General features: G+C 36.9%; 1 protein-coding gene across 10 annotated transcripts in view; it reads right to left on the bottom strand.

The window, feature by feature from the left end:
* DIAPH2 (diaphanous related formin 2) overlaps positions 1-26,756 on the bottom strand; it is a 916,386-nt gene that overhangs the window by 487,050 nt on the left and 402,580 nt on the right. For all 10 annotated transcript variants that reach the window (XM_032257749.1, XM_032257747.1, XM_032257748.1 and 7 more), the window contains one exon: positions 7,858-7,959. In XM_032257749.1, coding sequence (XP_032113640.1) covers positions 7,858-7,959 — 102 coding nt within the window. The remainder of the gene's footprint in view (positions 1-7,857; positions 7,960-26,756) is intronic.

Genomic DNA, 26,756 nt, shown 5'->3' with positions numbered 1-26,756 from the left:
TTTTTTTTAAGAGAGAGAGTCTCACTCTGTCCCCAGGCTGGAGTGCTTCCCGGGTTCAAGCAATTCTCCTACCTCAGCCTCCTGAGTAGCTGGGACTACAGGCATGTGCTACCACACCCAGCTAGTTTCTGTATTTTTAGTAGAGATGGGGTTTCACCATGTTGGCCAGGATGATCTCAACATCTTGATCTCGTGATCTGCCTACCTCGGCCTACCAAAGTGCTGGGATTACAGGTGTGAGCCACTGTGCCTGGCTATATTCATTCTTAATATTTTCTGTAGCAAATAGAGTACCTAGCCTGGACAAAATAATCAATACAATTGCACCTACTATATGGAGTCAATGGCAAAATGGTTGTACAGTAGATGTCATGAGAGAAAAGGGCCATAGTTAAACTATGAATTGAAGCCTTGAAAAAACTGAGTGTTGAAAACCGATTCTACATTAGAAAAATAATGATGTACTGGTAGAGAATATTTCCCCAAAGATAAAAATATGTGGAAATTACACATGAACAACCATCTACTAGTCTTGAGTCTAGAACAGAATACAATAACATTGTGTATCCCAAAAGGCACTATAAACTCAGAAGAATCTCACTAAAAAGCTAGAGAAGAATTTTAAAACACCCTTCTGAAAACATGTTTGAGGCGAAAAACAGCCATCAAAATTTCTAATATGGTGGTGTGTTTTTGGATTAGGAATTACTGATATGTGGGGGGAAAAAAGTGAAAGGGTTAACTTTTGATTTGTTTTTAATTTAATGAAAACCAATCAATAGCAAAATTAATTGACATCCATTGACCTAATTTGAATATTCAATTTTCAGGTGGTTTTATTTTATTTTATTGCAAAAGCTGATGGAAATAAGAAATTCTGTCACACGAAATGGATTATGATGATAAGTTAATAAGAGGGACAAGAATATAAATACATGGATTTGAGAATGAGTCATGGTGAGTTTTCTTTTACCTGATCTCAAAATTATTAAACGAGCTTTTTCTCAGATAAAAAGAATATGCATCTAGAAGTAAGAGCTAGCATTAATATATGCAAAAATAATGAAAATAGTAACAACCGGGGCATTACATATCAAAACACTTAATACTCTACAGCTATATAAAATAAAGAAAAATGCGATTTTCCCACTGAATATGCAAAAGTGAAAAATAATTTGATGTTAATGGAACAGAGGACTTACAATTTTCTATCCAAACTAATTGCCTTTGATGATATGTAGAAGGCAAAAAGCTTTTAGGAATTTTCTTTTCACCTGGTTAAGCTATCTTAAATATAGCTAATAAGCTCTTATGAGGCTTTAAAAAATTAAAAAGCACAGTAAATTTGTAGTTGTACTTCCAACTATATGCATAAATCCTCTCCTCTCAACTTCATATATTTGTGTAAAAAAATTTAAATGTGCTGTCAGCAATATCACATAATCTGTGCTTTTATTATAAAGATTTCTATGCACAAGCCTATTTTAACATCTTTTGTTAGATTATAGCTTTAGAATGTTTTTAATTGAAAAATATAGGTAATTTTGAAGTCAGAAAAATAAAGTACCGATTACTAAGAATACTAATTATTGCCTTCTTTTCCTCAGAAGATGTGTTAGTTTAATAGATACACACAGTATGGGTCTCCATCCCCTGTGCAAGACAAGTGGGAATTTCCATAGCTCTGAGGTTTGAGAACAGCTGAGCTGCAAAGACATTCAGAAGAGTCTAAAAGCTCCTGCTGAGGGTTCTAACTGCCAGAGCTTTCAAAAATCTGTGCTTTTTTCCCCAGTAAAGGTACAGCACATAATTACAATGATGTACGAAATTCAATTCCGTGGGAGGCAGGTTGGAGGAAAAGTCAGTGGGAAGCTATGCAGCCAATCTACCCCCTAAACAAGAAGATTATTGATTACAGAATGTGTGGGAATGAGCATATCCCCCTTACCAGGAGACCTGTCTCTAGACAGAGGAAAAGTCTCTAGGTTTTTCTTTTTTCTAAGAAAAAAAAAAAAACAAACAAACATGATTGCACATGATTCTAAGCAACCCTAATAATGTGGCTGCTAAAAAACCCGAAAGGTTAAAGAAAGCTTAGTAGCCTAGTCACTGTCTTAAATTTCTTTCTTTCACAATTTTCCCAACTTTTTCAATTTTATTGTGGTTTTTGTTGTTGTTGTTGTTTGTTCCTGAGACAGGTTCTGGTTCTGGTACCCAGGCTGGAGTGTAGTGGTGCAATCTCGGCTCACTGCAACCTCTGTATCCCAGGCTCAAGCAATTCTCCCAACTCAGCCTCCCAAGTAGCTGGACTATAGGTGCACAACACCAGACTTGGTTTTTATATTCTTTGTAGAGACGGAGTTTTACCATGTTGGCCAGGCTGGTCTCAAATTCCTGGGATCAAGCAATCCCCCTGCACTGGCCTCCAAAAATGCTGTGATTCAGATGTGAGCCATCTAGCCTGGCCAATTTGCTATTTATTCTTTATTATTATTTTAGCGAATATTGCAAAAGTAATCTCATTTCTAGCATACTTATACCCCTAGCTGATGAGATTTTGCTTTTTTATCATCTAAGAAGTTATATAATCATGGAAACTCTAAAAGGCACTACCTAGGGTTAGAGCATTAAAATCAGGAAATAAGGCCAGGTATGGCGGCACATGCCAATAATCTGAGTGCTTTGGGAGGCTGAAGCAGGAGGATTGCTAGAGGCCAGGAATTCAACACCAGCCTGGGCAATACAGTGGGACTCCATGTGTACAGAAATTTTTTTTAAAAAAAATTAGCCGGGCATGGTGGCACTTGCTGCTCAGGAGGTTGAGGTGAGAGCATCACTAGAGCCCAGGAGTTCGAGGCTACAGGTAAGGTATGATCTTGCTACTGCACTCCACCCTGGGGGACAGAGAGAAACTGCCTCTTAAAAAATATATCAGGAAATACTATTTATTGTTTAAGAAGGAAAGGAAAGGTTTCTAAAAGGGGCTTAAATTCTTTGATGTTATCAAATGCCATATAGATACAGAATAAGATAGGACTGAAAGAGTCCACTTGATTTTCCATTCAAGCAATGTGTTCAGGAAATATTTGTTAAGCATACATGAATAAATCAACATGATTCATCTATTTATAGAACTTGCAATATAGTTGGGGTTATAAACAGTCAAGAAGTAACCTCATAAATCAACATTTAATTAAAAACCATGATAATTTCTAGAAAGGAAAAGAAAAAAGGTAATCTGGGAGACTTCAGTAGGGAGATCTATTTCTGACTGATAGGCAACTGAAGGTACCACTGGGAAAGCAAAACTGAAGCTATGACTCAAAGAGAGAGGGAGGCAGCAAGCAGGAGTAAAGGAGCAGCATGTGCAGTGGTCCTGAGCAGGAAAGAGCATAGTAATTTCCAAAATAAAATGTGGTTGAGGCATAATGAGCAAGAGGCCAAATGGCAGGTGATAAAATTAGGAGAGGTGGGCCGGTGCCAGACCAGATAGTGTCTTCTAGGTCATGGTAAGAAGTTAATGCTGTAGCTTTACTGCTATAGAACGGCACTGGTATTTTAAGCAGATAAAAATTATGATGCAATACAGATACACTCTAGAAATAGCATACTAAGGGTTGTACTGAGACTGATTTGGAAAAGGGCAAAAGTGTAAGTGGGAAAAACAAGAGAAATGTACATGTGATGGTTAATTGCAATGATGATGTTGGCTTGGACTAAGGTGGTGGCAATGGAGATGGAGAGAAGTGAGTATATTTGATGTGTATTTCAGATGTGAACAGGAGGTATTTAAGGGCCTTTCCTAGTTCAATTTCAATGCATTATTTAAGGCAGAATTCTAATTGCCATTGGTTGAACAGTGATTTAGAGCTCACGAAGGAAGAGGAAGAGGAGACTGATCTTTGAAAAAAACTGATGCTAGGAAATGCAGAGAAGGCGGGAGCAAGCAGAAACCTCAGTCAAGGAAGGAATTTTATTCATCCATCCACCCATCTATCCATTCCTTTCCAGGAAGCGAATGACTAAAGATGTCTTCTTTTTTTTTCTGAAGAGCAGAGCAGAGTGGAAACTGACAAATTGAGGAAGTAATAAAATAACGTAAGAGTAATAAAATAAAATAAGAGAAGGAAAGTAAGCAAGAGATACTACCACCTAAAGTAGGCAGTGCATAATAATGTCCAAAACTGAAATAAGAAGATGAGGATGTAGTCAAGTATAACATACACACACACACACCCCCACAACCCAGGAGCACCGTGGCTAAAGCACTGGCTACAAATTCGCACTGCTCATATTTGAATTCTGTGACTACTAGTTACTATGTAACTTTGGACAAGCAAACTAGCCTTCCTTGGGCCCAGTTTCCTCTTCCTTTTATTTTTTTTTTTTGAGAAAGAGTCTTGTTCTGTGGCCCAGGCTGGAGTGCAGTGCCCCGATGTCGGCTCACTGCAACCTCTGCCTCCCATGTTCAAGATTCTCCTGTCTCAACCTCCCCAGTAGCTGGGATTACAGGCATGCGCCACCATACCCGGCTCATTTATGTATTTTTAGTAGAGATGGGGTTTCACCATGCTGGCCAGGCCAGTCTCAAACTCCTGACCTCAGGTGATCCTCCCACCTCGGCCTCCCAAATTGCTTGGATTACAGGCGTGAGCCACAGTGCCCGGCATCCTCATCCTTAATATGGAGCCATTAATAGTGCCAAACTCAAAGGGGTGTCTTGAGCAATATATAAGTTGGTGCAAGTAAAAATGCTTCTCACAGAATCTGACACAGTAAGTCCTCAATATTTTTGTTTCTATCCACACTAATATCAACAACAATAATGGTAATGATAATTGAGCTTCTCTTTTTCTGAGGATTGACAGAGAATGAGTAAGTAAAAGATATATAGCTGGAGATAATTTTGTAGGTAGAAGAGATATTGGAGGTTCAGAAGTCAAAATGCTTTCTTTTTTCTCTGGCAAGTAACAGGTTAGGATGTTTGTGGTAAGTTACAAGAATGGGGAGGAGATAGAAGACTTGAAGAGAGCAGGAAAGGTATGGTATGGTCATTATGGAAAAATGAAAGTATGTTGAACAGGGAGAGAGTGAAATAGCTGTTAAAATAGCAATGAGAATCTGACTGAGGTAAAGGCTAAAATGTCAAAAAGATACCAACTGACTCACTTCACCAAAGGGAACAGAAATGAAAAAAAGCAAGACAGAGGCACAATGAGAATGCGAAGGAGCTTGGATTTCATTCTGTAAATTCAAGGAGACACTGGAGGTTTTTGATATAGAATCATGTGATAAATACACTAATAATGTTAACAAGAGAAGTGAGCAGAGGCAATGAGCCTCTTCAGTTTGGAGTCTCTCTCATTACTGCCAATGATTCTATTACGCAGCTTCCAAAATTGTCCTCACATTAGGCTGCTGAGATGTTTAAGGATTAAAAAGTTTTTGGGTGTATACATATACAAGTGAATTGAATTTCAGCATACACCTAGAGAAATACATTTTAGCAAAATTTCTATTGCTACAGATTTAAATTACACTGCTTTCTAATTTCAAGCTCCTTAGGCTTAATAATTGTCCTGTAATTCAATTCCATAAACATTTATTTACCATCTATTTTATACATGATATTGTTCTAAACACTGCAAAGACTAAAGTATATCATTATTTAAAAAATATTTCCTTGACGTGAATGTAGCCAAACATTACTGGGCAAATCCTGATTGATACTTTCTTTGATAATTTATATAGTGTAAACTAGTTTGTAATGTCCTTGACTTTTTTCCCCCACAGACATATAGCTAAGAATGGTGAGAGTAAATAAGGGGACTAGGTTACTTCATGTACACACAGCCTCAGAATTATTTATGGTTATGTGCATAAACAAGAAATCTCTTCCATTTTCTATTTTGCTTTTAGTTCAGAAGGTATATTGCTTTTTATGTCCCCAAACTTCATTTCCTCAGTGTGGTACCAAGGATATGCCTCTTGAAAGGACCTGCTTGGCAAACTAATACATCTTCCAAGATAAACTGCATTCAGATAAAAAAAAAATGGCTTGAGAGAAATTGTGTAGTATACCTACTGTAAAACTCATAACCATCATGACACAGCTGAATTCTCAGAGGGTATATAGCCTTGCTTCAATTATAATATGAATCGAAGCAGCTTAGGCTTCACGTGTGGACTTTGGTCTAAGTAATTGTATCACTCAATGTTGTGCTAAATTGCTTTTAGTTAACAAATGATAGCTATCGAATTCAATTGATTAATTCACCTTGTTCAAAAATAAGAGAAACACCTTTCTCAGATACCATTATATGCTCTATCTGATCCGAAATATACATTCCTGATTTTCTTTGCAAGAATTTGACAGAATCCTTCTACATAAGTATAGTCAACATCTTGTGTCAAAATTAATAAACTCTAAATATGGGTGAGCATTTATTGCACATGTTCAAAGGAACATTCTCAGCCTCATCTAGCACAGTTTGATTTTAAACAGGATTTTTAAACTGCAAAGTATCAAATTAGATCAATTCTAACATATTATACTATTTAAAAGCTTATAAAATATTTTGGATAAAGCTGAAAATGTTTGACTATTAGGTCCAATAGTAATTTTACAATTCTTAGTATGCAAATGGAAATGTTCGGGGAGCCAGGGTAAAGATGGTGACCATAATGTAACTATTTATTCATACAGCAAACAAACAAACTTGTACTGAATACCTAAGTAAAAAACAGCTTTTTCTCCAAGAAATTAAATAAATCATGATGCCCTCTTTCCTGCCATGTTTTTTGTTTGTCTGTTTTTTGTTAACTATTTGAATAGTCAGTTTGGGGAATACTTAAAATGTAATTATATTCTTGAATTCATAATATATACTTACTCATCTTTTGTACCCTTTAATATTAAGGGTGGGATAAGAAAAACTAATTAATTTCAATAACAATTTAACTGCATGATGATTTAAAGACATGATGTATATTTATAAGATTTTTCTTCCCAGCTAAAACAGCACCTTTCAAGCTTTAAATCAATTAATGACACTCTAATTGACTAATAGGATATCTGAAAATCCCTGCACTTTTTATGACACAATATATACCCTTGAAAAGTCTCTAGTGCTTTGCTAATTATCTAGTAATTACCCTTTTATTTTAACCTATGTTTTTTGGGGCCAAATTCTAACATTAAGGTCTAAACGGAAGGAAAAATAGTCCATATAATAATATTGTATACTGTTTGCATATATTAATAGAATTAAAAATTGGCACTGTTATACAAAAGATCCCCTGAGATATCTTGAAGTATTTTAATGAAATAATGAATATTTCATTATTTTTCAATACCATGACAAATAATAATAAATAAAAAAGGGCCAGGCACAGTGGCTTGCGCCTGTAATCCCAGCACTTTGGGAGGCCAAGGTGGGTGGATCACCTGAGGTCAGGAGTTCAAGACCAGTCTGGGCAACATGGTGAAACCCTGTCTCTACAAAAATACAAAAATTAGCTGGGCATGACGGCAAGTGCCTGTAATCCCAGCTACTTGGGAGGCTGAGGCATGAGAATGGCTTGAACCCAGAAGGCAGAGGTTGCAGTGAGCTGAGATCACGCCATTGCACGCTAGCCTGGGTGACAGAACGAGACTCCATCTTCAAAACATAAAAATAAATAAAAAATAACAACAATAGGTAAAAAAGATTTTTTTCTGACAGCCAACATTATATTAAATTATGTAGCAATACAGTAACAAAAAAAAATTGACAACTGAAATGTCTTTCATTTCACTGTTTCTGACAAATGTTAACCTCCCAGCTGAGTTTGTGGTCCCTTATGTTGGATACATACCACAACTCCAAATTGTTCAGGCTCACAGAGGTCATCATACTCATCCTTAAGCTCTGCTAATTCATTGAGTATCTTCTGCTCAGGGAGATGTTTCACAAGGTTCTAAAAAAAAAAAAAAAAGTATAAAAATTTAGTGCTTTAGTATTAGAACTTTTAAACATGCATTATCAATTATGAAAGTGATTAATTAGGACAGTAAATTTCTGATTGTGGTTCTGTTATAGTGCCAGAGTATTCTCTCTTCTCTCCAAAATTTGACCTAAAATGAACTACAATAAATTGTGAATAAAATGTATTAACTTATTTGGTTTCTGTATAATATAGTATATACATATTAAATAAAAGATTATATAAGAATGAATGGTATTCCAAAATTAAGTAAACTTCTGGGACTTAAACATATAGAATAATTTTTAAGCTTTATTTTCAGTCATAATAATTTGTCAATCTAAACTAAAAACAGAAAAATACTATGTAGAATGTTTATGTACAGTAATACTCAAATTATCAATTGTACTATTCATAATTTTTCAAAACCTGGAATCATCTTCAATCTTAAAAATTACACCTGGGTCGTATAAAATCTTCCATGATCTACAATGTCTACATTTTTTTTTTTTTTTTTTTGTATTTTAGTAGAGACGAGGTTTCACCATGTTGTCCAGGCTGGTCTCGAACACTTGAGCTCAGGCAATCCACCCACGTTGGCCTCCAAAAGTGCTAGGATTACAGGTGTAAGCCACCGCACCCAGCCTACAATGTCTACATTTAAGTACACAATACATTCCTGCTTTTAATGGAGAATCAAGCAAAACTCATGAAGTTGTATGCATGCTCAAATTTGATGACTCTTATGAACTGAATGTTTGTGTCCCTCCAAAATCCTTATGTCAAAATCTAATCCTCAATGTGATTATCTTTAAAGGCAGTGCCTTTGGGGGGCAATTAGGTCATCAGAGTGGAGCCCCCAGGAATAGGATTAGCTCCCTCTTAGGAAGAGGCCAGAAAACTAGCTTGCTTTCTTCCCACAATGTAAGCATGCAATGAGAAGTTAGCAGTCTACAACCCAGATGAGGGCCCAACCATGTTGGCATCCTGAACTTGGACCTCCAGCCTCCAAGACAGTGAGAAATAAATTTCTGTTGTTTATAAACCTCCCAGGCTTATACAAAACACCCACCTAACAAAAGCAAAAAGTACATTCTTCTTAAGTACACATAAAAGATTTTCCAGGATAATCATGTCAGGCCACAAAACAAGACCTAATGCATTTATAAAAACTAATATCATACAAAGTATCTTTGTGATCATAAGTGAATGAATCTAGAAAAAAAAAATAGAAGGAAAAGTGGAAAATCTTCAGTTATGCAGAAATTGATAAATAGAGTCTTAAGCAACCAATGGGTCAAAGAAAGAATCACAAGGAAAATTAGAAAACACCTTGAGAGGAATGAAAACACAAACACAACGTATCAAAACATATGGAATGCGGTGAAAGCAGTGCTAAGAGGGACAATTATAGCAGTAAATATCTACATTAAAAGAAAAAGATTTCAAAACAATCACCTAACTTTACATCTTAAGGAACTAGAAAAAGAGGAGCAAACTAAAGCAAAAGCTAATAGCAGGAAGGAAACAAAGATTAGAGAAAAACAAGATAGACAAATTAAACCATCCAAGTGTGGTGGCTCATGCCTATAATCCCAGCCCTTTGGGAGGCTGAGGCAGGTGGATGTCTTGAGCTTAGGAGTTCAAGGCCAGACTGGGAAATATGGCAAACTCTGTCTCTACAAAAAAATACAAAAATTAGCCAGGCATGGTGGATCATGCCCGTGGTCTCAGCTACTTGGGAAAATCACTTGAGCAAAAGGAGATCGAAACTGCAGTGAGCTGAGATTGCACCACTGCACTCCATCCTGGGCAACAGGGTGAGACCCTGTCTCGAAAAAAGGAAAAAAAAAAAGAAAAGGAAAACTGTAAACCAATAGAGAAAATTAATAAAACCAAACCGAAAGTCGTATATTAGTCCATTTTCATGCTACTGATAAAGAGATACTCGAGACTGGGCAGAAAAAGAGGTTTCAAGCCAGGTGCAGTGGCTCATGTCTGTAATTCCAGCATTTTGGGAGGCCGAGGTCGGCAGATGCCCTGGGGTCAGGATTTCAAAACCATCTTGGCCAACAGGGTAAAACCCTACCTCTACAAAAATATAAAAATTAGCCAGGCATGATGGCAGGTGCCTGTAATCCCAGCTACTTGGGAGGCTGAGGTGGGAGAATCTCTTGAACCTGTGAGGTGGAGGTTGCAGTGAGCCAAAATCACACCATTGTACTCTAGCCTGGGCAACAGAGCAATACTCTGTCTTAAAAAAGAAAAAAAAAAGATTTAATTGGATTTACAGTTCCACATGGCTGGGGAGACCTCAGAATTATGGTGGGAGGTGAAAGGCACTTCTTACATGGCAGTGGCAAAGGAAAATGAGGAAAATGCAAAAGCAGAAACCCATCAGATTTCGTGAGACTTACTCACTATCACGAGAATAGCTCAGGAAACACAGGCCCCCATGATTCAATCATCTCCCCCTGGGTCCCTCCCACAATGTTGTAATTCTGGGAGATACAATTCAAGTTGAGATTTGGGTGGGGACACAACATACAATTCAAGTTGAGATTTGGGTGGGGACATAGTCAAACCATATCAAGTTGGTTCTTTGAAAAGATCAAAACAAACAAACAAGGCCGGGCATGGTGGCTCACGCCTATAATCCCAGCACTTTGGGAGGCTGAGGCGGGTGGATCACGAGGTCAAGAGATCGAGACCATCCTGGTCAACAAGGTGAAACCTCGTCTCTACTAAAAATACAAAAATTAGCTGGGCATGATGGTGCGTGCCTGTAATCCCAGCTACTCAGGAGGCTGAGGCAGGAGAATTGCTTGAACCCAGGAGGCGGAGGTTGCGGTGAGCCGAGATCGTGCCATTGCACTCCAGCCTGGGTAACGAGAGCGAAACTCCGTCTCAAAAAACAAACAAACAAAAACCAAACCACAAACCTTTAGCTAGATTGATGAGTTAAAGTAAAATAAAAACTCTAGTAATTAAAATCAGAAATAAAATTGGACATTACTACTGACTTAATAAAAATAAAAAACTATAAGAGAAAATTATGAACAATTATATACCAAAAAATTGGATAACCTAGAAGAAATGGACTAATTCCTAGAAATACACAAACTACTAAAATGGACTCAAGAAGAAATAGAAAATCTGAATGGACCTGTAACAAGTAAGTAGATTTAATCAGTAATCAAAAACCTCCACACAAAGAAAAGCATAGGACCCAATTGTTTCACTGATGAATTCTGTCAATATTTAAAGAATGTACGCCAATCCTTCTCAACTTTACCCAAAAAAATGAAGATGGGAAAACTTCCTATCTCTTTCTATGCAGCCATCATTACCCTGAAAAGGAGGTTGGTCAAATATACTACCAAAAAAGAAAATTATAGGCCAATATCCCTTATGAACGAATGTAAAATTCCTCCAAGAAATACCAGCAAACTGAATTCAGCAGCCTAATGAAAGGATTATACACCATAATCAAGAGCAATTAAGCAAAAAAGAAATAAAATCCATGTAAATAGGAAAGGAAGAAGTAAAAGTATTCCTGCTCACTGATGACATGATCTTATATGTAGAGAACACTAAATCATCCGCAAAAAAACTGATAGAGCTAATAAATGAATTCAACAAAATTGAAGCATACAGAATAAACATGCAAAAATCAGTTGCAGTTCTATGCAGTCACAATGAATAGTCTAGGAAGGAAATTTGAAAAACTATTCAATTTACAATAGCATCCACCATAAAAAACTCTCTCATACTCAGAAGAATGCCTATTTTCAAAACAGTGGAACATAACACAGGTTAGTGAGGATGTGGAAAAATAGGAACACTTGTACGTTACTGGGGGTATATAAAATTTTGCAGTCCCCATAGAAAACAGTTTGGCGGTTACTCAGAAAATAAACACAGAATTACCATATGACGCCATAATTCCATCCCTAATATGATGGTTATGTATCAACTTGAGTAGGCAAAGATGTGCCCAGATTAAACATTATTTCTGGGTGTGTCTATGAGGGTGTTTCAGGATGAGATTAGAATTTTAATTGGTAGACTCAGTAATGTTGATTACCGCCTCCCCTATGCAGGTGAGAATCAGCAAATCATTTGGGGGCCTGAACAAAACAAAAAGGCAGAAGGAGGAGGAATTCATCCCTTTTGCTTCCTGTGTGCCTGCTTGAGCTGGGACACTGATCTTCTCCTGTCCTAGAACTGAAATTTACAGTCAGTGCTCATGGTTCTCAAGCCCTCAGACTGAGGACTTGGACCAGAATTACACCACTGGCTTTCCTGGGTCTCCAGCTTACAAATGACATATCATGAAACTTCTCAGCTTCCATAATGCAGTGAGCCACCTCCTCATAATAAATCTCTTTATACACACACACACACACACACACACACACACACACACACACGTGGTTCTGTTTCTTTGGAGAACTCTAAGACACTTAGGTATCTGCATAAAAACTAAAACCAGGGACTCAAACAGACACTGTACATAAATGTCACAGCATCATTATTCAATATCCAGAAGGTAGAAACAACTCATCTGTCTACCAACAGATGTATTGATAAAATGTAGCATATACATACAATAGAATCTTATTCAGTCACAAAGGAATGAAGTTTTGACACATGCTATAACATAGAAAAACTCTGCAAATATTTCATTTAATAAAACAAAATAGATACAAAAGAACAAATATTGTATGATTCCACTGATATGAAGTATCAACAACAGGCAAATTTTTAGAGACGAAAAGTAGAACTGAAGTTACTGGGAGCTAGGCAGAGAAGGGTATGGGGAGTTACTGCTTAATAGGTTTAGAGTTTCTGTTTGGGATGATGACAAAGTTTTAGAAATAGTGATAATTTTACAACAATGTCAATGTACTTAATGCGTCTTTATTATACACGTAAAATGGGTAAAATGGTTAGTTTTATGTTACATATTTTTCCACAATGAAAAGATAACTAGGGTAGGGAACACACAGCGTAAGTCTCATAGAAAACAACTGCATTATACCCCACTATAAGTGCCCTTTTGTTCCCCCCATTTATCTTTCCCTCCCCCCACTCAATTTTGCCTGTCCATTAAGCTCTGGGCCTGCAATGGCACCTATCATCTAATTAATGAGACCAAAGTTTTAAAATATTGCACTCTTTGACTTAAATATGAATAAGAATATAACCATGTATATGTATAGCGAAATGAAATCAAGGGCATTTATTTTGCTCCATTAATATTATTTTCTCTTATAGAATAAGAAGGTAAGTAAATACCAAGGCGCTATTTCCATTTTCCCAAATATTTTTGATGCATAGAAATTACTACTTAATTGTTTTTAAAAATTGTTTCTACTAATGGGATTGTTTTGGTAAAGTATGTTATTAAGAAAAACAAAGACTCAGCTTGGTAACTTGAATAATTTTCACTCCAGTGAAACTAAATTGGAAAGATTAAGATTATTAAAATCATTTTCAAAATCAATTCTGCATATTTTAAAATCTCCACCTCAATTTTAAGTTGTAACTGTGAAAATAAGTATTGTGGAATGAATCAAGTCTAAAATAGGATTTTAGCTTGGAATGTGAAACTTTGTTATTTTATTTTTCTTCTAGCTATAGGTAACCTGTCATTTTCTGAATGAAGGCTCCACAGTGGGACGTAACGTATCTTTTCTTTCTCTGTTCAGCTGTACGAAATATTTAACATATTTAGGGGACTTGGATGTATTCTGACTCTGAATATCATCTTATGAGTTATAAATGTCTATAATTGCCATTGTTTAGTAGGTTGCACTTGCAAATTAGAATAAAACTCATTCTCAAATGTGCGGCTGATGCGGACTACTACGATAGCACATATTGCTCTTATGAGTCAGCTACCTGTAGGATCTCATGGTGCAAGTGGTCCTTGTAGTCAATGCGTAAACATATCTGATTTTTTAAATATATGTACATACTCAACTTTGTAGACAAAGAGGTAGTATCAGGTTGGATAGTAGTATTTTTTCATGCCCATAAATTCCTAAATAAAAGAGGAAGGAAGATAATACATAGAGGAGAGAGAGATGTAATGGTATTCATTTACCTCCACTTCACCTACTCATCAAAAGCATACCAAGACAGAAAATGGAAAAAATGCAGGGGTTCAAAGTACAGCTTGACACTGATACACAGAGTCCTAGCAATCAGCCTGAAGTCTGTTTGTGTGGTGGACTAAGGGGCCTCTAGGAAAAGAAATTTTCTAAAGGAAGAAAAGTCAAGCAGCAAGCAGACAGGATTAGTCCAGTGAGAAAACCTGCAATTTGGAAAGAGTTAGGGTGATTCTGAGTGCACTGTAGTCGTTTTCTGGATGTGATTCCAGGGCCAGACTATTCATCTCCAACGTGGTCAGATGTCTGAGTACTGTGGAAAGGAGAACTGTGTGAAGAACGCTGTGTTGGTACTCCTCTAATCAAGTATATTTAAAAAGGAAAGCAAGGGGCCGGGTGCAGTGGCTCACGCCTGTAATCCCAGCACTTTGGGAGGCCAAGGTGGGCTGATCACTTGAGGTCAGGAGTTCAAGACCAGCTTGAACAATATTGTGAAACCCTGTCTCTACTAAAAACACAAAAATTAGCCAGGCATGGTGGTGGGCACCTGTAATCCCAGCTACTCGTGAGGCTGAGGCAGGAGAATCACTTGAACCCGGGAGGTGGAGGTTGCAATGAACTGAGATCCCACCATTGCACTCCGTCTCAAAAAAAAAAAAAAAAGGAAAGCAAGGAAAAAAATACATGTTTCCATACTTTGCCAAAGAACACCCCACACCCTTGGCACCTAGAAGGCTTCAATACACCACCAGCTATTCCCCATGTGAAACTCCTCCCGTCTTCCCACACACAGTTGTCCCCAGGGGAGAGGATCAAAACAAGAACCTGCAATGGCCACATGGAAGCTGACAAAATTCTTTCAGGGAATGTGTAAGCTATTCCCTGAGACCTCTAGAAACATCTAAAGTTGAGACTTTTGATAAGAGTCAGGGTCCTGCAACAGCAGCTAAGAGCAAGAGCATGAAAAATATGGGTGAAGTGACATAGATCTGTAAAATTGTAAAATTCATATTGCCCCAAAAACTCTGTACTTAAAACAAATTAAAACAGCTTTTGAATTTAATGCTTCCTTGATCCTACAACTGCTTCTGTTCTCTAAATAAACTGTGAAGGTGAATTAATTGTCAAAGACCACCTTCTATGCTCACTGTAAGTGAGAAACTGTTCACAGTAGTAAAGGCCAAAAGTGATAAATTTTTAAGTACAACAGATTCTGACAAACTGTGAGTTGATAGGCCAACATCCTGGAAAGTTTCAAGGCATAAGCCCTTCAATTTCTCCTGCTCCCTGATGCTGCTTACTACTGTGCATATATTTTTTTTTCAAATATTTCAGGATTCGTGTTTAGAAGATCAATTCTGGATAAGCATGAAAGTTTCATCCTAGAACATGTCAATGAGCTGAAGTTTACAAAGAAAGCAGCAAAAGAGAAAGCAGCAACTACGTCACTGATTAAGCAGATTTTTCTTCATCTTTTACGCATCACAAATTTACATTCTGATGACTGTCAGTGTTATGTGAAGGAATTTCTAGTAACAGACCACATTCTTTTAACTACTTTTTACATTTCTGCAATTGTTCTGTAATACTTACAAAACTTTATTTCCTTTAAATGTTAATTGAACACTTAAAGGTTAGTTAAGTAAAGGTATTGACCCATAATGCCCTTTCCTTCTTGCCAAAACATAACCTTTCTTTTTTGTCTTCTATCTCATTAATTCACTTTAGGAATAGGAGTAGGTTCATTTTGAGTTAGGTTCATTTTGATTAAACTAACATTTTCCACATAAGTGGATTGGGGCCAATAGTTCTTTATAAAAATATATTACATATATAATCTTCCTTTAACTTATGTTGACAAGTGTATATTTTTCAAAATCCATATAAGAAACATTCCCCTCAAAGTCCATTGGCTGAATCTCTATCATCAGAACACATCTTTTCCCCATTCTGCTTGGTCAGAAAACTCAATTCCTTACCCCTGTTTTTTTAGAACTTTTTATGGTATATGGCTTAAATCACTGTGTATTTGTTTACTGTTCTTAAATCATATGTTCCTGTACTTTTCTTTGAGTTAAATGACAAACAGTTTCATGCCAGTGTTTGGCTCTATACTTATTTTCTGTTTCATTCATCCATTCTGCCAATATATACCAGCTGTCTACCATGTGACTACCACCACGTTAACCACTGGAGATTCTGCCCTCATGAAGATGACAGGGCCAAAAGGGCTGTGTATGTTCTTGTTTACACAGTGGAATGCAATCAACATATAACTCAGTAATTTGTCTTCCATTGATCCAAAATACATTTTCTGTCAGGTGGTGGTGGTAGAATCTTCTTCTTTTGATATAAAATTCCAAAATTTTGATATAACATTTCCAAAACTCTTGCATTTGACTCCAAGAATCGACATACATACTGAAGCCTGTTAAAATGCTGACTACCTGATTACCTGTAAAACATTTGAGGGTGGGGCTTTTCACGCCCTCAACATGCAGTCACGATTTTCAAAAACACATTAGTTGATAAAACATACAAGCATTGAAAATTGATAAGAAAATTCCTGACCTTGAAGTAGCAAGTGTATCTTACAAATAATCAGCAATTTAAAGTTTTCTATCTAATCTTTAATTTAGCCCAGGCACAGAAACATATCCTAAAGGAATTATTTGAAACTCTCACACTTAACATTCAGAGTATACTCAGTTCCCTAGAAGGCTCATTGACTTTCCTATGATCAATATCACCTCAGTGCTGATAATGCCAAATGAACATCTCTAGCCCTGACTACTCTCTTAGGCATCTTCAAGCTCCATGTTTCTAACTGACATTGCCACCCAGATGTCTCATCATTAACTCAAACTGAACAAATCTAAAGGAGAACTCATCATCACTCTGACCCATTCCTACCCCTTATCAGCTTCTCCTAATGGCTTCATTCTGCCAACAGAGCTGGCATCCTTTTCATCTTCTAAGCCTTCAGACTGGCAATTACCTTTCAGTCACACTTCTGACAGTTTTTCCTAGCAAAATCTCTTTCAGGTTCAACCCTTCCTTTCCATTCCACAGCCAAAAATCTGGACTAGGGAAATTACATGGTAGCTAAACATTTCCTAATTTAAATTCAATTAAATTCTTCAAAGGGTTCTAGCCTTGTACTAAGTAGATTAGTGAAGAGCACGGATATATTTACAATTACTATAATAGAAAAAATATGTGTAAAAAATTCTACTCCCATGACTGTCATGATCCTATTTGCAAAAGAAATGTATTTCTTTCTACATAATTTATGATTTATAATATAAAGGATAATTATGAAAAGTATTCCTTTGATGCTAATTATCTTTTGTTTATGTCCTATTTTGTACTCTAAAGTAAAAATTATATACCACAAAACACAAAAAGTTATGTTAAGCATTAAAAAGTAGGACATATAGAAAAATTAATCACTATGAGTATTCAATAGCAGCACACAAAGTATGTATGCCCATGTCCAAATGTAATGGTAGCAACAGGAGGCAGCCAAATGCCTAGGCAGACAGGGGCGGGTACCTGGTGAAACCCCAACTCCAAGCCAAAGATAGTTTAAAGCCTGAAAGCCAAGCTACAGATTAAATCCTTGGGCTGGATTGAAAACTTGTCTTCCTGTTTGGTGTGCTTTCCTCGGATTGATCCCCATCCTTCACCTACTTTATATATAGCTACCTTTTCCTAATTGGCTTTCTTTCTTTTTTTTTTGAGACAGAGTTTTACTCTGTTGCCTAGGCTGGAGTGCAGTAGCACAATCACTACTTACTGTAGTCTCAATGTCGTCTCAACCTCCTGGGCTCGAACAATCTTCCCAAATCAGCCTCCCAAGCAGTTGGGACTACAGGCTCATGCCACCATGCCTGGCTGATTTCTAAAAACTGTTTATAGAGACAGGGTGTCACTATGTTGCCCAGGCTGGTCTCAAACTCCTGGACTCAAGCCATTCTCTTGCCTCCACCTTCCAAAGCACTGGGATTATAGGTTTGAGCCACAGTGTACGGCCTAGAACAGAATTTCGACAGATAAAATAGGTTGACAGATATATGATACCCTGCTAATGCTATATTCTGCTTTCATTAGATATCTTATTATGGCCATGACAAACTGTCACAAACCAATGCAAGGATTCATTATTATAAAATAGTAAATGCAGATGCTTCCAAAGCTGAATTCTATCCTCACATTCAAGACCCCTATCATTATAGTACCAAGCAAAAACTTCAATTAGTTCAAAATATTTATAATAGAAACTGCCATACATGCTGATGAGCTATCATTAAGTATTTACTTTTCTCTTTTCATTTAAGACTAGTTAAAGGTACCTGTATTGAAAACAAAGTATACAGTTATCCATTAGATTAAAGACATACAAAGTCAAAATGGAGTATCCATAATACCCTGGACATCTGGTATCTATGTCAAGCTAACACATTTTTCTTTAAGCAGAAACAATACTTGTCATCTGTAGAACTTTAAATACAGTAACCTGAACATGGTGGCAGATCATCAATATCTAATGTTTCTCTCAACTTCCCAATAAAAAAGTCATAGGGATTCTTTAGAATAGACTTCTGCTTCCAACAATACAGCGGATTAGTTACCCAGAGTGACTGTCAATTTACCGAATGCCTAAAATGCTGAATAGACGGTTTTAGCTGAAAAGCTAACTTGGCAAGAAATTTTTAAAAAGTTCTGATTACTCACCCCTCCACCAAACTCCCCAAGGGGAAAAAAAAAATAAAAAGAAAGCACTAATCCATTCACATAACCAGACACTGAAGGCCAAGACTATTGCAGGAACATCTACCAAACTCTACTGGTCTAGACCTTTTATAGAACCCCAAAAGGTAATACTCCCAGAAAAGGGGTTATTTCGGAGAACAAATAAAGCCCACCTGCAGAAGAAAACAGTCAAGAATTGTGCCTGGTTTTGCCTTAACTCTGGGATTGGGGATAAGGGGCTTCTCTGTTAGAAACTTCTAACCACAAGGCAACTCCCACCCCCATGCAAGTTTTGAGTCAGAATTTAAACTACCTAGTTGTAAAAATATATGCTGATTATTTAAATTTAAAGTACTTATTCTTTGGTAGTACACCCAGGTAGAATAGAAAGATTACCTTCCAGGGAATGTCAATTTAGACTGTAGCTCACTTAATAATTGAAGCCAGAATATGGTGAAATAATCTCTTCACAGTGCTGAGAGAAAATAATTGACAAGCTAGAATGATATACCCAGTGAAAATATAGTTTCAAAACAAGGGTGAAAAAAATAATTAGAGAAACAAAAACAGTGTTTGCTATGACCAGAATCTCACGAAAAGTCTTTCAAAAAGACTCGTTCAGTTCCAGCTACTAGGGAGGCTAAGTTGGGGACTGCTTGAGTCCACGAGATTAAGACAAGCCTGGGCAACATAACAAGACACCCAACGCTTAAAAAAAAAAAAAAAAAAAAACTTTAAAAAATTTGCTGGGCATGGTAGTAAGCTTGAATTCCCAGCTGCTCAGCAAGCTGAGGTGAGACAATCTCAGGAGGCTGAGGCTGCAGTGACCTAGGATTGCACCACTGCACTCCAGGCTGGGCAACAGAGTGAGACCCTGTCTCTAAAAATAATTATAATAAACTAAAATAAATAAAATAAACTTGTTTCGGGGAGAAGTAAAATGATCCTAGAAGGAAGTTCTGTCATATAAGAAGAAAGGTATACAAAAAAGTTAAATATGTGAGTAAATCTAAGTGGAAAACAGAGGGTGGAAAGCAGGGAGTTGGAGGGTTGCCGAGATGGGAGAATCGTTTGAGCCTGGGCAACTTTTAGTGAAAGACTTTATTTCTGAAAGGCTACAGTAAGCCAAGATTGCACCACGGCACCCCAGCCTGGACAACAGAGTGAGACCCTGTCTCAAAACAAAAACTAAGCAAAAAACTAAAGAACATATATTTTAGGGACACATCCATACATGGAAAAATTATAAAGAAAGCCATGGGGTTGATGAGCCTAAGATTTAGAATAGTGGTTTCTCCTGAGGAGGAGTAAACCGTGGCTTCACAGGTATTGGTAACATGCACACCCATGGTTGCCTTTTATTAATACTATGCTTTGAACTGTACACATACAGCCTAAATATTAGAGAAGTATCTCAAATGCCTTTTTTTCTTAAAGTTAACTCAACCTTCTGTTCTTAGATAGTCTCTGATTACTCTGGGAGAATTTACATTGTTGCCCTAAAAATTTACAATTTGGGACTCAGTCTTCCTTTAATCTGATCCAATTCAATATGGATTTCTTTTGATGAGCCATTCAGGGACATTTTTCAGCTGGTCACCATCATCTAGATAATGACCCTTCACTTTTATAATGTATAGACACACTCCTGGGTTTGCTTTGGCTTTTTGTGGACCTTTTCCAAACATGCCATACATTTTCACAAAGAGAATCATCAACTGAATTTAAAAAGAATGAGATGTGGGGTGGGGACAGAAGGGACAGTGAGCCCTGGGGCACCTGGGCAATAGGCCCTGGCTGGGCCGGCAGCTGGAGCCTGGGGGTCTCCAGGGGGAGCACCCCCTCCACCTTCCCTGAGCTCTTTCTCAAAAAAAAAAAAAAAAAAAAAAAAAAAAAAACAATGAGATCAGAGACAATCAGACAATCTCGAACAATTCTTAGTCTCAGCCATTCATTGTACCATGAACTGAGGGGAACTAGTCAAGTAGAAACTGAAGAAATCCTACAACAAATTGCAAATCTAGCTTTGTTGGACGTATTTTCCCCTTGAAGAAGTATTCAAATTATCTATACGTATAACCTATATATTTGGCCTGGAACACTATTTCTAACAGATATAAAGCAAATAACAGTCTTCACTCTACTGCTTAAGAATTGATTTTCCCAACTAGCAATATGTGTTCATGTTTACACATTCTTTAGGCAAACTCTACCACCACTCTACCATCAAATGAAATGCAATGAGATGGACTGTATGTAAAGGTGGTCTAGAACCTATGCCACTACCAAATTTCATAAAAATAAAGTGATTAATTAATATACTGACAACATATGGAGACCAAATACATTTGTTATCTGATGATTGGCTTTATGTTGGTTGAGCTGAGTTTATCCTGGCTTTATTCAGATGTAGTTCCACTCTAAGCAGCCATATCTATATGACTGCTCATTATGCCACCAACTAGTTACTTATCCTCTGAAAGCCCACCCTCTTGAAGACATTTAACCTGTTGGCTCTTCTGAGGAGACTTGGGCCTAAGATCAGATAAGACAAGACCATATGTTCAGGATCTAAGGAAGATGCTTAACATTCCCAAGCTCTCCTTTAGGGAAGCTCAACCTGTGACACAATCAGTCCAAAGGGGAAGCACAACTTCACATGATATGCATACTGTTTAGCATCTGTTGTCTTTGTAATACTTCAAATCTTCCTTATGGAAGATTTAGGGCAGCCAAAAATAAAAGCTTCCCTATTTGTGATGCTACTCGTCACTGACAAAAAATCTCTTCATCTGGAAGTAGTCACATTTTTATTTTTAAAATTATATACAACATGGAATCTACATAAACAGAATCTAGTGGCTGTTCTGTTTGGATCTAGTGTACTGAACACACTGACTGCATGCACTTAGGCCAATGAGGACCATCAATATTCTCTTCGGTGAACCAAAGCCCCCCAAATAGGCAGCTGAAACCCAGGAAACTGTGTAGATGAGGATAGGTTTCATCTCTCAATGCACAAGAAATTTCAAATTCATCTATGACAGAAATATTTAGAACTGGTAGAAACACGAAGTATTAAGCAAAACCTATGTAAATATGTATTTGATATTGTATGGAATTTTTATGCTTACTTTCATAAAGACCTTTCATTCAATAAAGGACATTGGGTGGTTCTTAGAATTCTCAGAAATATTTGAGAGCTAAACAAACCTAAATATTCAAGAAAGGTAAATCTGTTAATCTGAAAGTAAGTATAACATAGAGTGCTCATCCATTCATTCAGCCCTGTAGAGGGGAGTAGCCTCACAGACTCAAAATATCTAACTGAAAATATCAGCAATCACATGATATAACAATTAAAATATAAAGAAAACTCTGTATCATGCATCTGATTCTAAAAACAACTAAAATGAATGACCAATACAAAGAATGCTTATGATACAGCTCAGAATGTCTGCATCATATGCAAAGATCCTTTTCAAAAACCACTTCAAAAGACTATGAATAACACAGTAGAAATGAGCAGATGAAGAATGAAGAGAATGTTCATTCTGGTTTAGAGAGGAGGGAGTATTTCCAGGAGAAAGTAGGTTTTAAGTCATATTTTAAAAGATGAAAAGACACCTAAGGGATGGAAGGACAGGTGCAAAGGCATGGAGAAGAGCAAATGCAAGTCATGCACAGGTTATTCAAAATCAAGACTTTAAGAAACTCCAATTCCTAGACATTAACTACAGATCCATTACAGCATTTAAACAGAAGAAAACAGGTGGAAATCACTGTGATCACTTCTTAAGGAAGAAAATGAATTAATGGAGGAAAAAGAACACCTAGTCAAATGAAGTAATGTGATGTGCTAGATTGGAGGAAGTCTAGAAACAAAGACCAACTAGAAAACAATTGCAGTCTAGTCCTATGGGCATGGGAGGTGAAAGTGAATCTCATAAATCTTCAGTGAAAGGATCCGTAAGAATGTATGATGAGCTGGGATGAATCTCAGGAAGGGTCGAAGAAGAGGGAGGGGATGAAAAGAATTCTAGGAGATGAGAAACATAGGCCTTTATTTGGGGGAAGGATGAAGACTATGAGTTCTTTTTGGGATGCTCTTTCAAGTAATAGTTGAATGTTCAAGTGTTAATATCTTTAGATAAATGGCCAGAAAAGGTGACACGTTATAGGATGTCTGTCTAAGAGACTCATCTCTATGTGTGTTCAATTTGTTTAGTATTTTATAGTTTGCAAGGATTTTTAACATATGCTCATATTTAATTTTTATAATAACCAACTTTTGTAAGTATACATTTCTCCCCTTCTAAGGGAAAAATTTTACGGCTAAAAGAAGAAAAGTGACTTGCCCAAGGTCATATAGAGAATAAATGACTGATACCCAAAATAATTTTTTTCCACTACACTGAGAGTGGCATTTTAAGTATAAACCACTGATGAGTAGAAGCTCCAAAGAGACAATGTGGCAATTAGTCATAGCACTCAAAGAAGAAAAGCAGCCACCTTATTGGCTTTTCCTGAGAAGCAACTAATTTTTCTACGCTATTCATCTATATACACTGAAGAAAAATTATAAAATGAAGGCCAAAATATGTACTCTTATTTATCTCACAAAGCTGAAGGACTTCATTAAATGGTTCTATCACTCTGAATCCTTCGTATGGGATAAAAATAAATGATGGCCTTATTAGTAATTGAACTACGCTTTCATTTTACTAAAATGCTGCTTATTAATGCAGAAACAGAATCCAATGCCCCTTATACTGCATTAAGTAAAATGAAGTCTTTATTTTTTGGTACCTAATTATATATTTCACAACACAAACAATAATGAGTGTCAGTGAAGACATTTATAATGTCTTCTAATATTGGAAGAAGACGTTTTAAGGGATAATTTCTACTCTGACTTCCAGTGACAGAGATTGCACAAACTGTTTCCAATTAGTAAACTTTCTGTTACTACTTTTTATTGCTTTCCAGCAGTAAACTCCCCAACCCGTTCGCCCACCTGCGTACCGCAGCAAGGAAAAACAGGTCAAACAATGGGGGTTAAAAAAAAATCAATCAATTTAGCGTATTATGAACTGAGTTGTGATCCCAGATTGACTTTGTGATGTAAACCTCTCTGAGCCTTTGTTTCTCCTCCCGTGAAATAAGGGAAATGATTAATTTATAATGAATTGTTTTAGTTTTAATTTTGGTGGCCTCTGATTCTATGACAGAGATAAAAAGGCAAATAATTTTTTTTTTTTGCAAATATTTTTTAATTGACAAAATATTTATGGTGTACAAAATGATGTTTTGATATATGTATACACTGCGGAATGACTAAATCAAGCTAATTAACATATCCATTATTTCACACGCTTATTTTTTTGTGGTGGAACATTTAAAATAGACTTTCTTGGCAATTTTCAAAACCACAACACACTGTTCTTAAGTATAATCACCATGTTCTAAAATAAGTCTCCTGAACTATTGCTTCTATCCGAAATTTTATGTCCTTTGATCAACATCTCCCAATCCCCACTCCCATCTACAGTCCCTGGTAACAACCACTCTACTCTGTGCTTCTATGAGTATGACTTTTTCAGGTTCTATATACTGTATAAATGAGATCACACAGTATATGTCTTTTGATGTCTGGCTTATGTCACTTAGCACAATGTCTTGCAGGTTCATCCAACTTATCACTAATGACAAATTTCCTTCTTTTTTATGTATTTATTTATCTGTATTTGTATTTACTTATTTTTTTGAAAAGGAGTCTCACTCTGTTGCCCAGGCTGGAATGCAGTGGCGCGATCTCGGCTTACTGCAACCTCCGCTTACTGCAACCACCCCTCCCAGGTTCAAGTGATTCTCCTGCCTCAGCCTCCCGTTTATAGTTCCAGCTACTCAGGAGGCTAAGGGAGGAGAATCAGTTGAGCCTGGAAGGCAGGGATTGCAGTGGACCAAGATTTTTTAAATTTTGTTTTATTTTAGTATATTGCTATACTTCAGCCTGGGCAACTGAGCAAGTCTCCGCCCCCGCCCCCCCACAATGAAAAAAAAAACCTCCCAAGTAGCTGGGACTATAGGCGCATGCCCCCATGCCTGGCTAATTTTTTGTATATTTAGTAGAAACGGGGTTTCACCGTGTTAGCCAAGGTGGTCTCGATCTCATGACCTTGTGATCCACCTGCCTTAGCCTCCCAAAGTGCTGGGATTACAGGTGTGTGCACCCCCGCCTGGTCTGATTTCCTTCTTTTAAAGGGTGAATAGTGTTCCAACACGGATATACTATGAATTTGAGCACAACGTGTGTAAGGCTGAAGAGAATGGTCATACCTTAGTAAATACTTCATAGATGAAAGGTTCCACAATTGGAAGAGAGGAAAAGACAGAGATATTTTAAGCATTCCACTAGGTAGAATTCTCCCTATCATATCGCCTTTTATCCATATGCTTTCTAGACATTCCTAGGAGGGACTCCTACTTATGGTCTTTCCTGTTAACTTTCCCCTTTGCCTGCCGTCATATACTAATTCCATTCTCCCACTTCTAATCAACTGAAAACACTCTTGAAGCCACATTTTAGCACTGCCATGTAGCTTTGTTAGTCTCTAAGTATTTATTATATTTTGCAACCCTTTATTAGAACAAACACTCAAAGTTTATATTAAATCTGAACTAGTTATTCTGAATCGGTCATACCATTCCTAATTCTTTAATACGTCAAATTCTTGGCCGGGTGCGGTGGCTCACACCTATAATCCCAGCAGTGTGGGAAGCTGGGGTGGGCAGATCACCTGAGGTCAGGTGTTCAAGACCAGCCTGGCCAACATGATGAAACCCCATCTCTACTAAAAATACAAAAATTAACTAGGCATTGTGGTGCGTGTTTGTAGTCCCAGCTACTCAGGAGGCTGAGGGAGGAGAATCAGTTGAACCCGGAAGGCAGAAATTGCAGTCGGACAGGATTTTTAAAATTTTGTTTTATTTTAGTATATTGCTACACTTCAGCCTGGGCAACTGAGCAAGACTCTGCCCTGCACCTCACCCCACCCACCCCGCCAAAAAAAAAATCTCTTCTATTGCCAGACCTTCAAAACAGGTCATGTTTTTACTTTTAGGTCCTTCGATTTCTACAAAATATTGTCTAGTAATACTCAAACTAAAAAAATACAATTTCATTCATATTGAGTATTGATAATTTTATACAGTCATGATTTCAAATATTCTCATATATTCTAAATCATTCTAAATATAGAATATATTATTCTAATATTACCCAATGTACTAAAACAAAACAAAATCTAAACAAAAAAAATATGCAAATACAAAAACACCAGGTTCCTATCTAAAACATTTTCAGATCACTTGCCCTAAGGACCTCAAATTAGCACAGCCTCATCTCAGTGCTTAATAATAATGCAAACATTGAAAGCGAATTTTACAACATCAAAGACATGAATAACTTAAAATGATATAAACTCAACAACACATTAAAGCTGTTGGAAACAACTGATGGATAAACTTTTATTTCGTTTATTTAAGTGGAATATCAAAAATCTATAGAATATGTATAAATATTTAAAGGTTTTGATGGCATTATAGAGTCCTCATTCTCACCTACTGCAGTCCCCACAAAGCAGCTCTTGCTTTAGCGTTGCTTTGATTTCTTTATCTAGAGGCCCCTTACTAGTTTATTGTCCTTCAATTATCTTTGTCTACTCTGAAGACAACGTTTCTCTTGCCAGCATGCAAATGAATCGAAATACAAAATAAAGCACAAAAAATAAGGATCAAAGGGGTTAAAGTGAGGCTTCTGAATAGTCCCCTCAAAAATAGTACACTACTCCTGGATACTTCCTTTGTCCCTATTTGATATCTCTATTTCTGGAATTCAGACAGTACAGAGAAAGGAAG

This window comes from Sapajus apella, unplaced genomic scaffold (genome assembly GCF_009761245.1).
Source record: "Sapajus apella isolate SASKATOON/1434 unplaced genomic scaffold, GSC_monkey_1.0 scaffold98, whole genome shotgun sequence".
NCBI lineage: Eukaryota > Metazoa > Chordata > Mammalia > Primates > Cebidae > Sapajus > Sapajus apella.
Note: the sequence above shows the minus strand (reverse complement) of the source record. Positions and strands in the feature narration are given on the sequence as shown.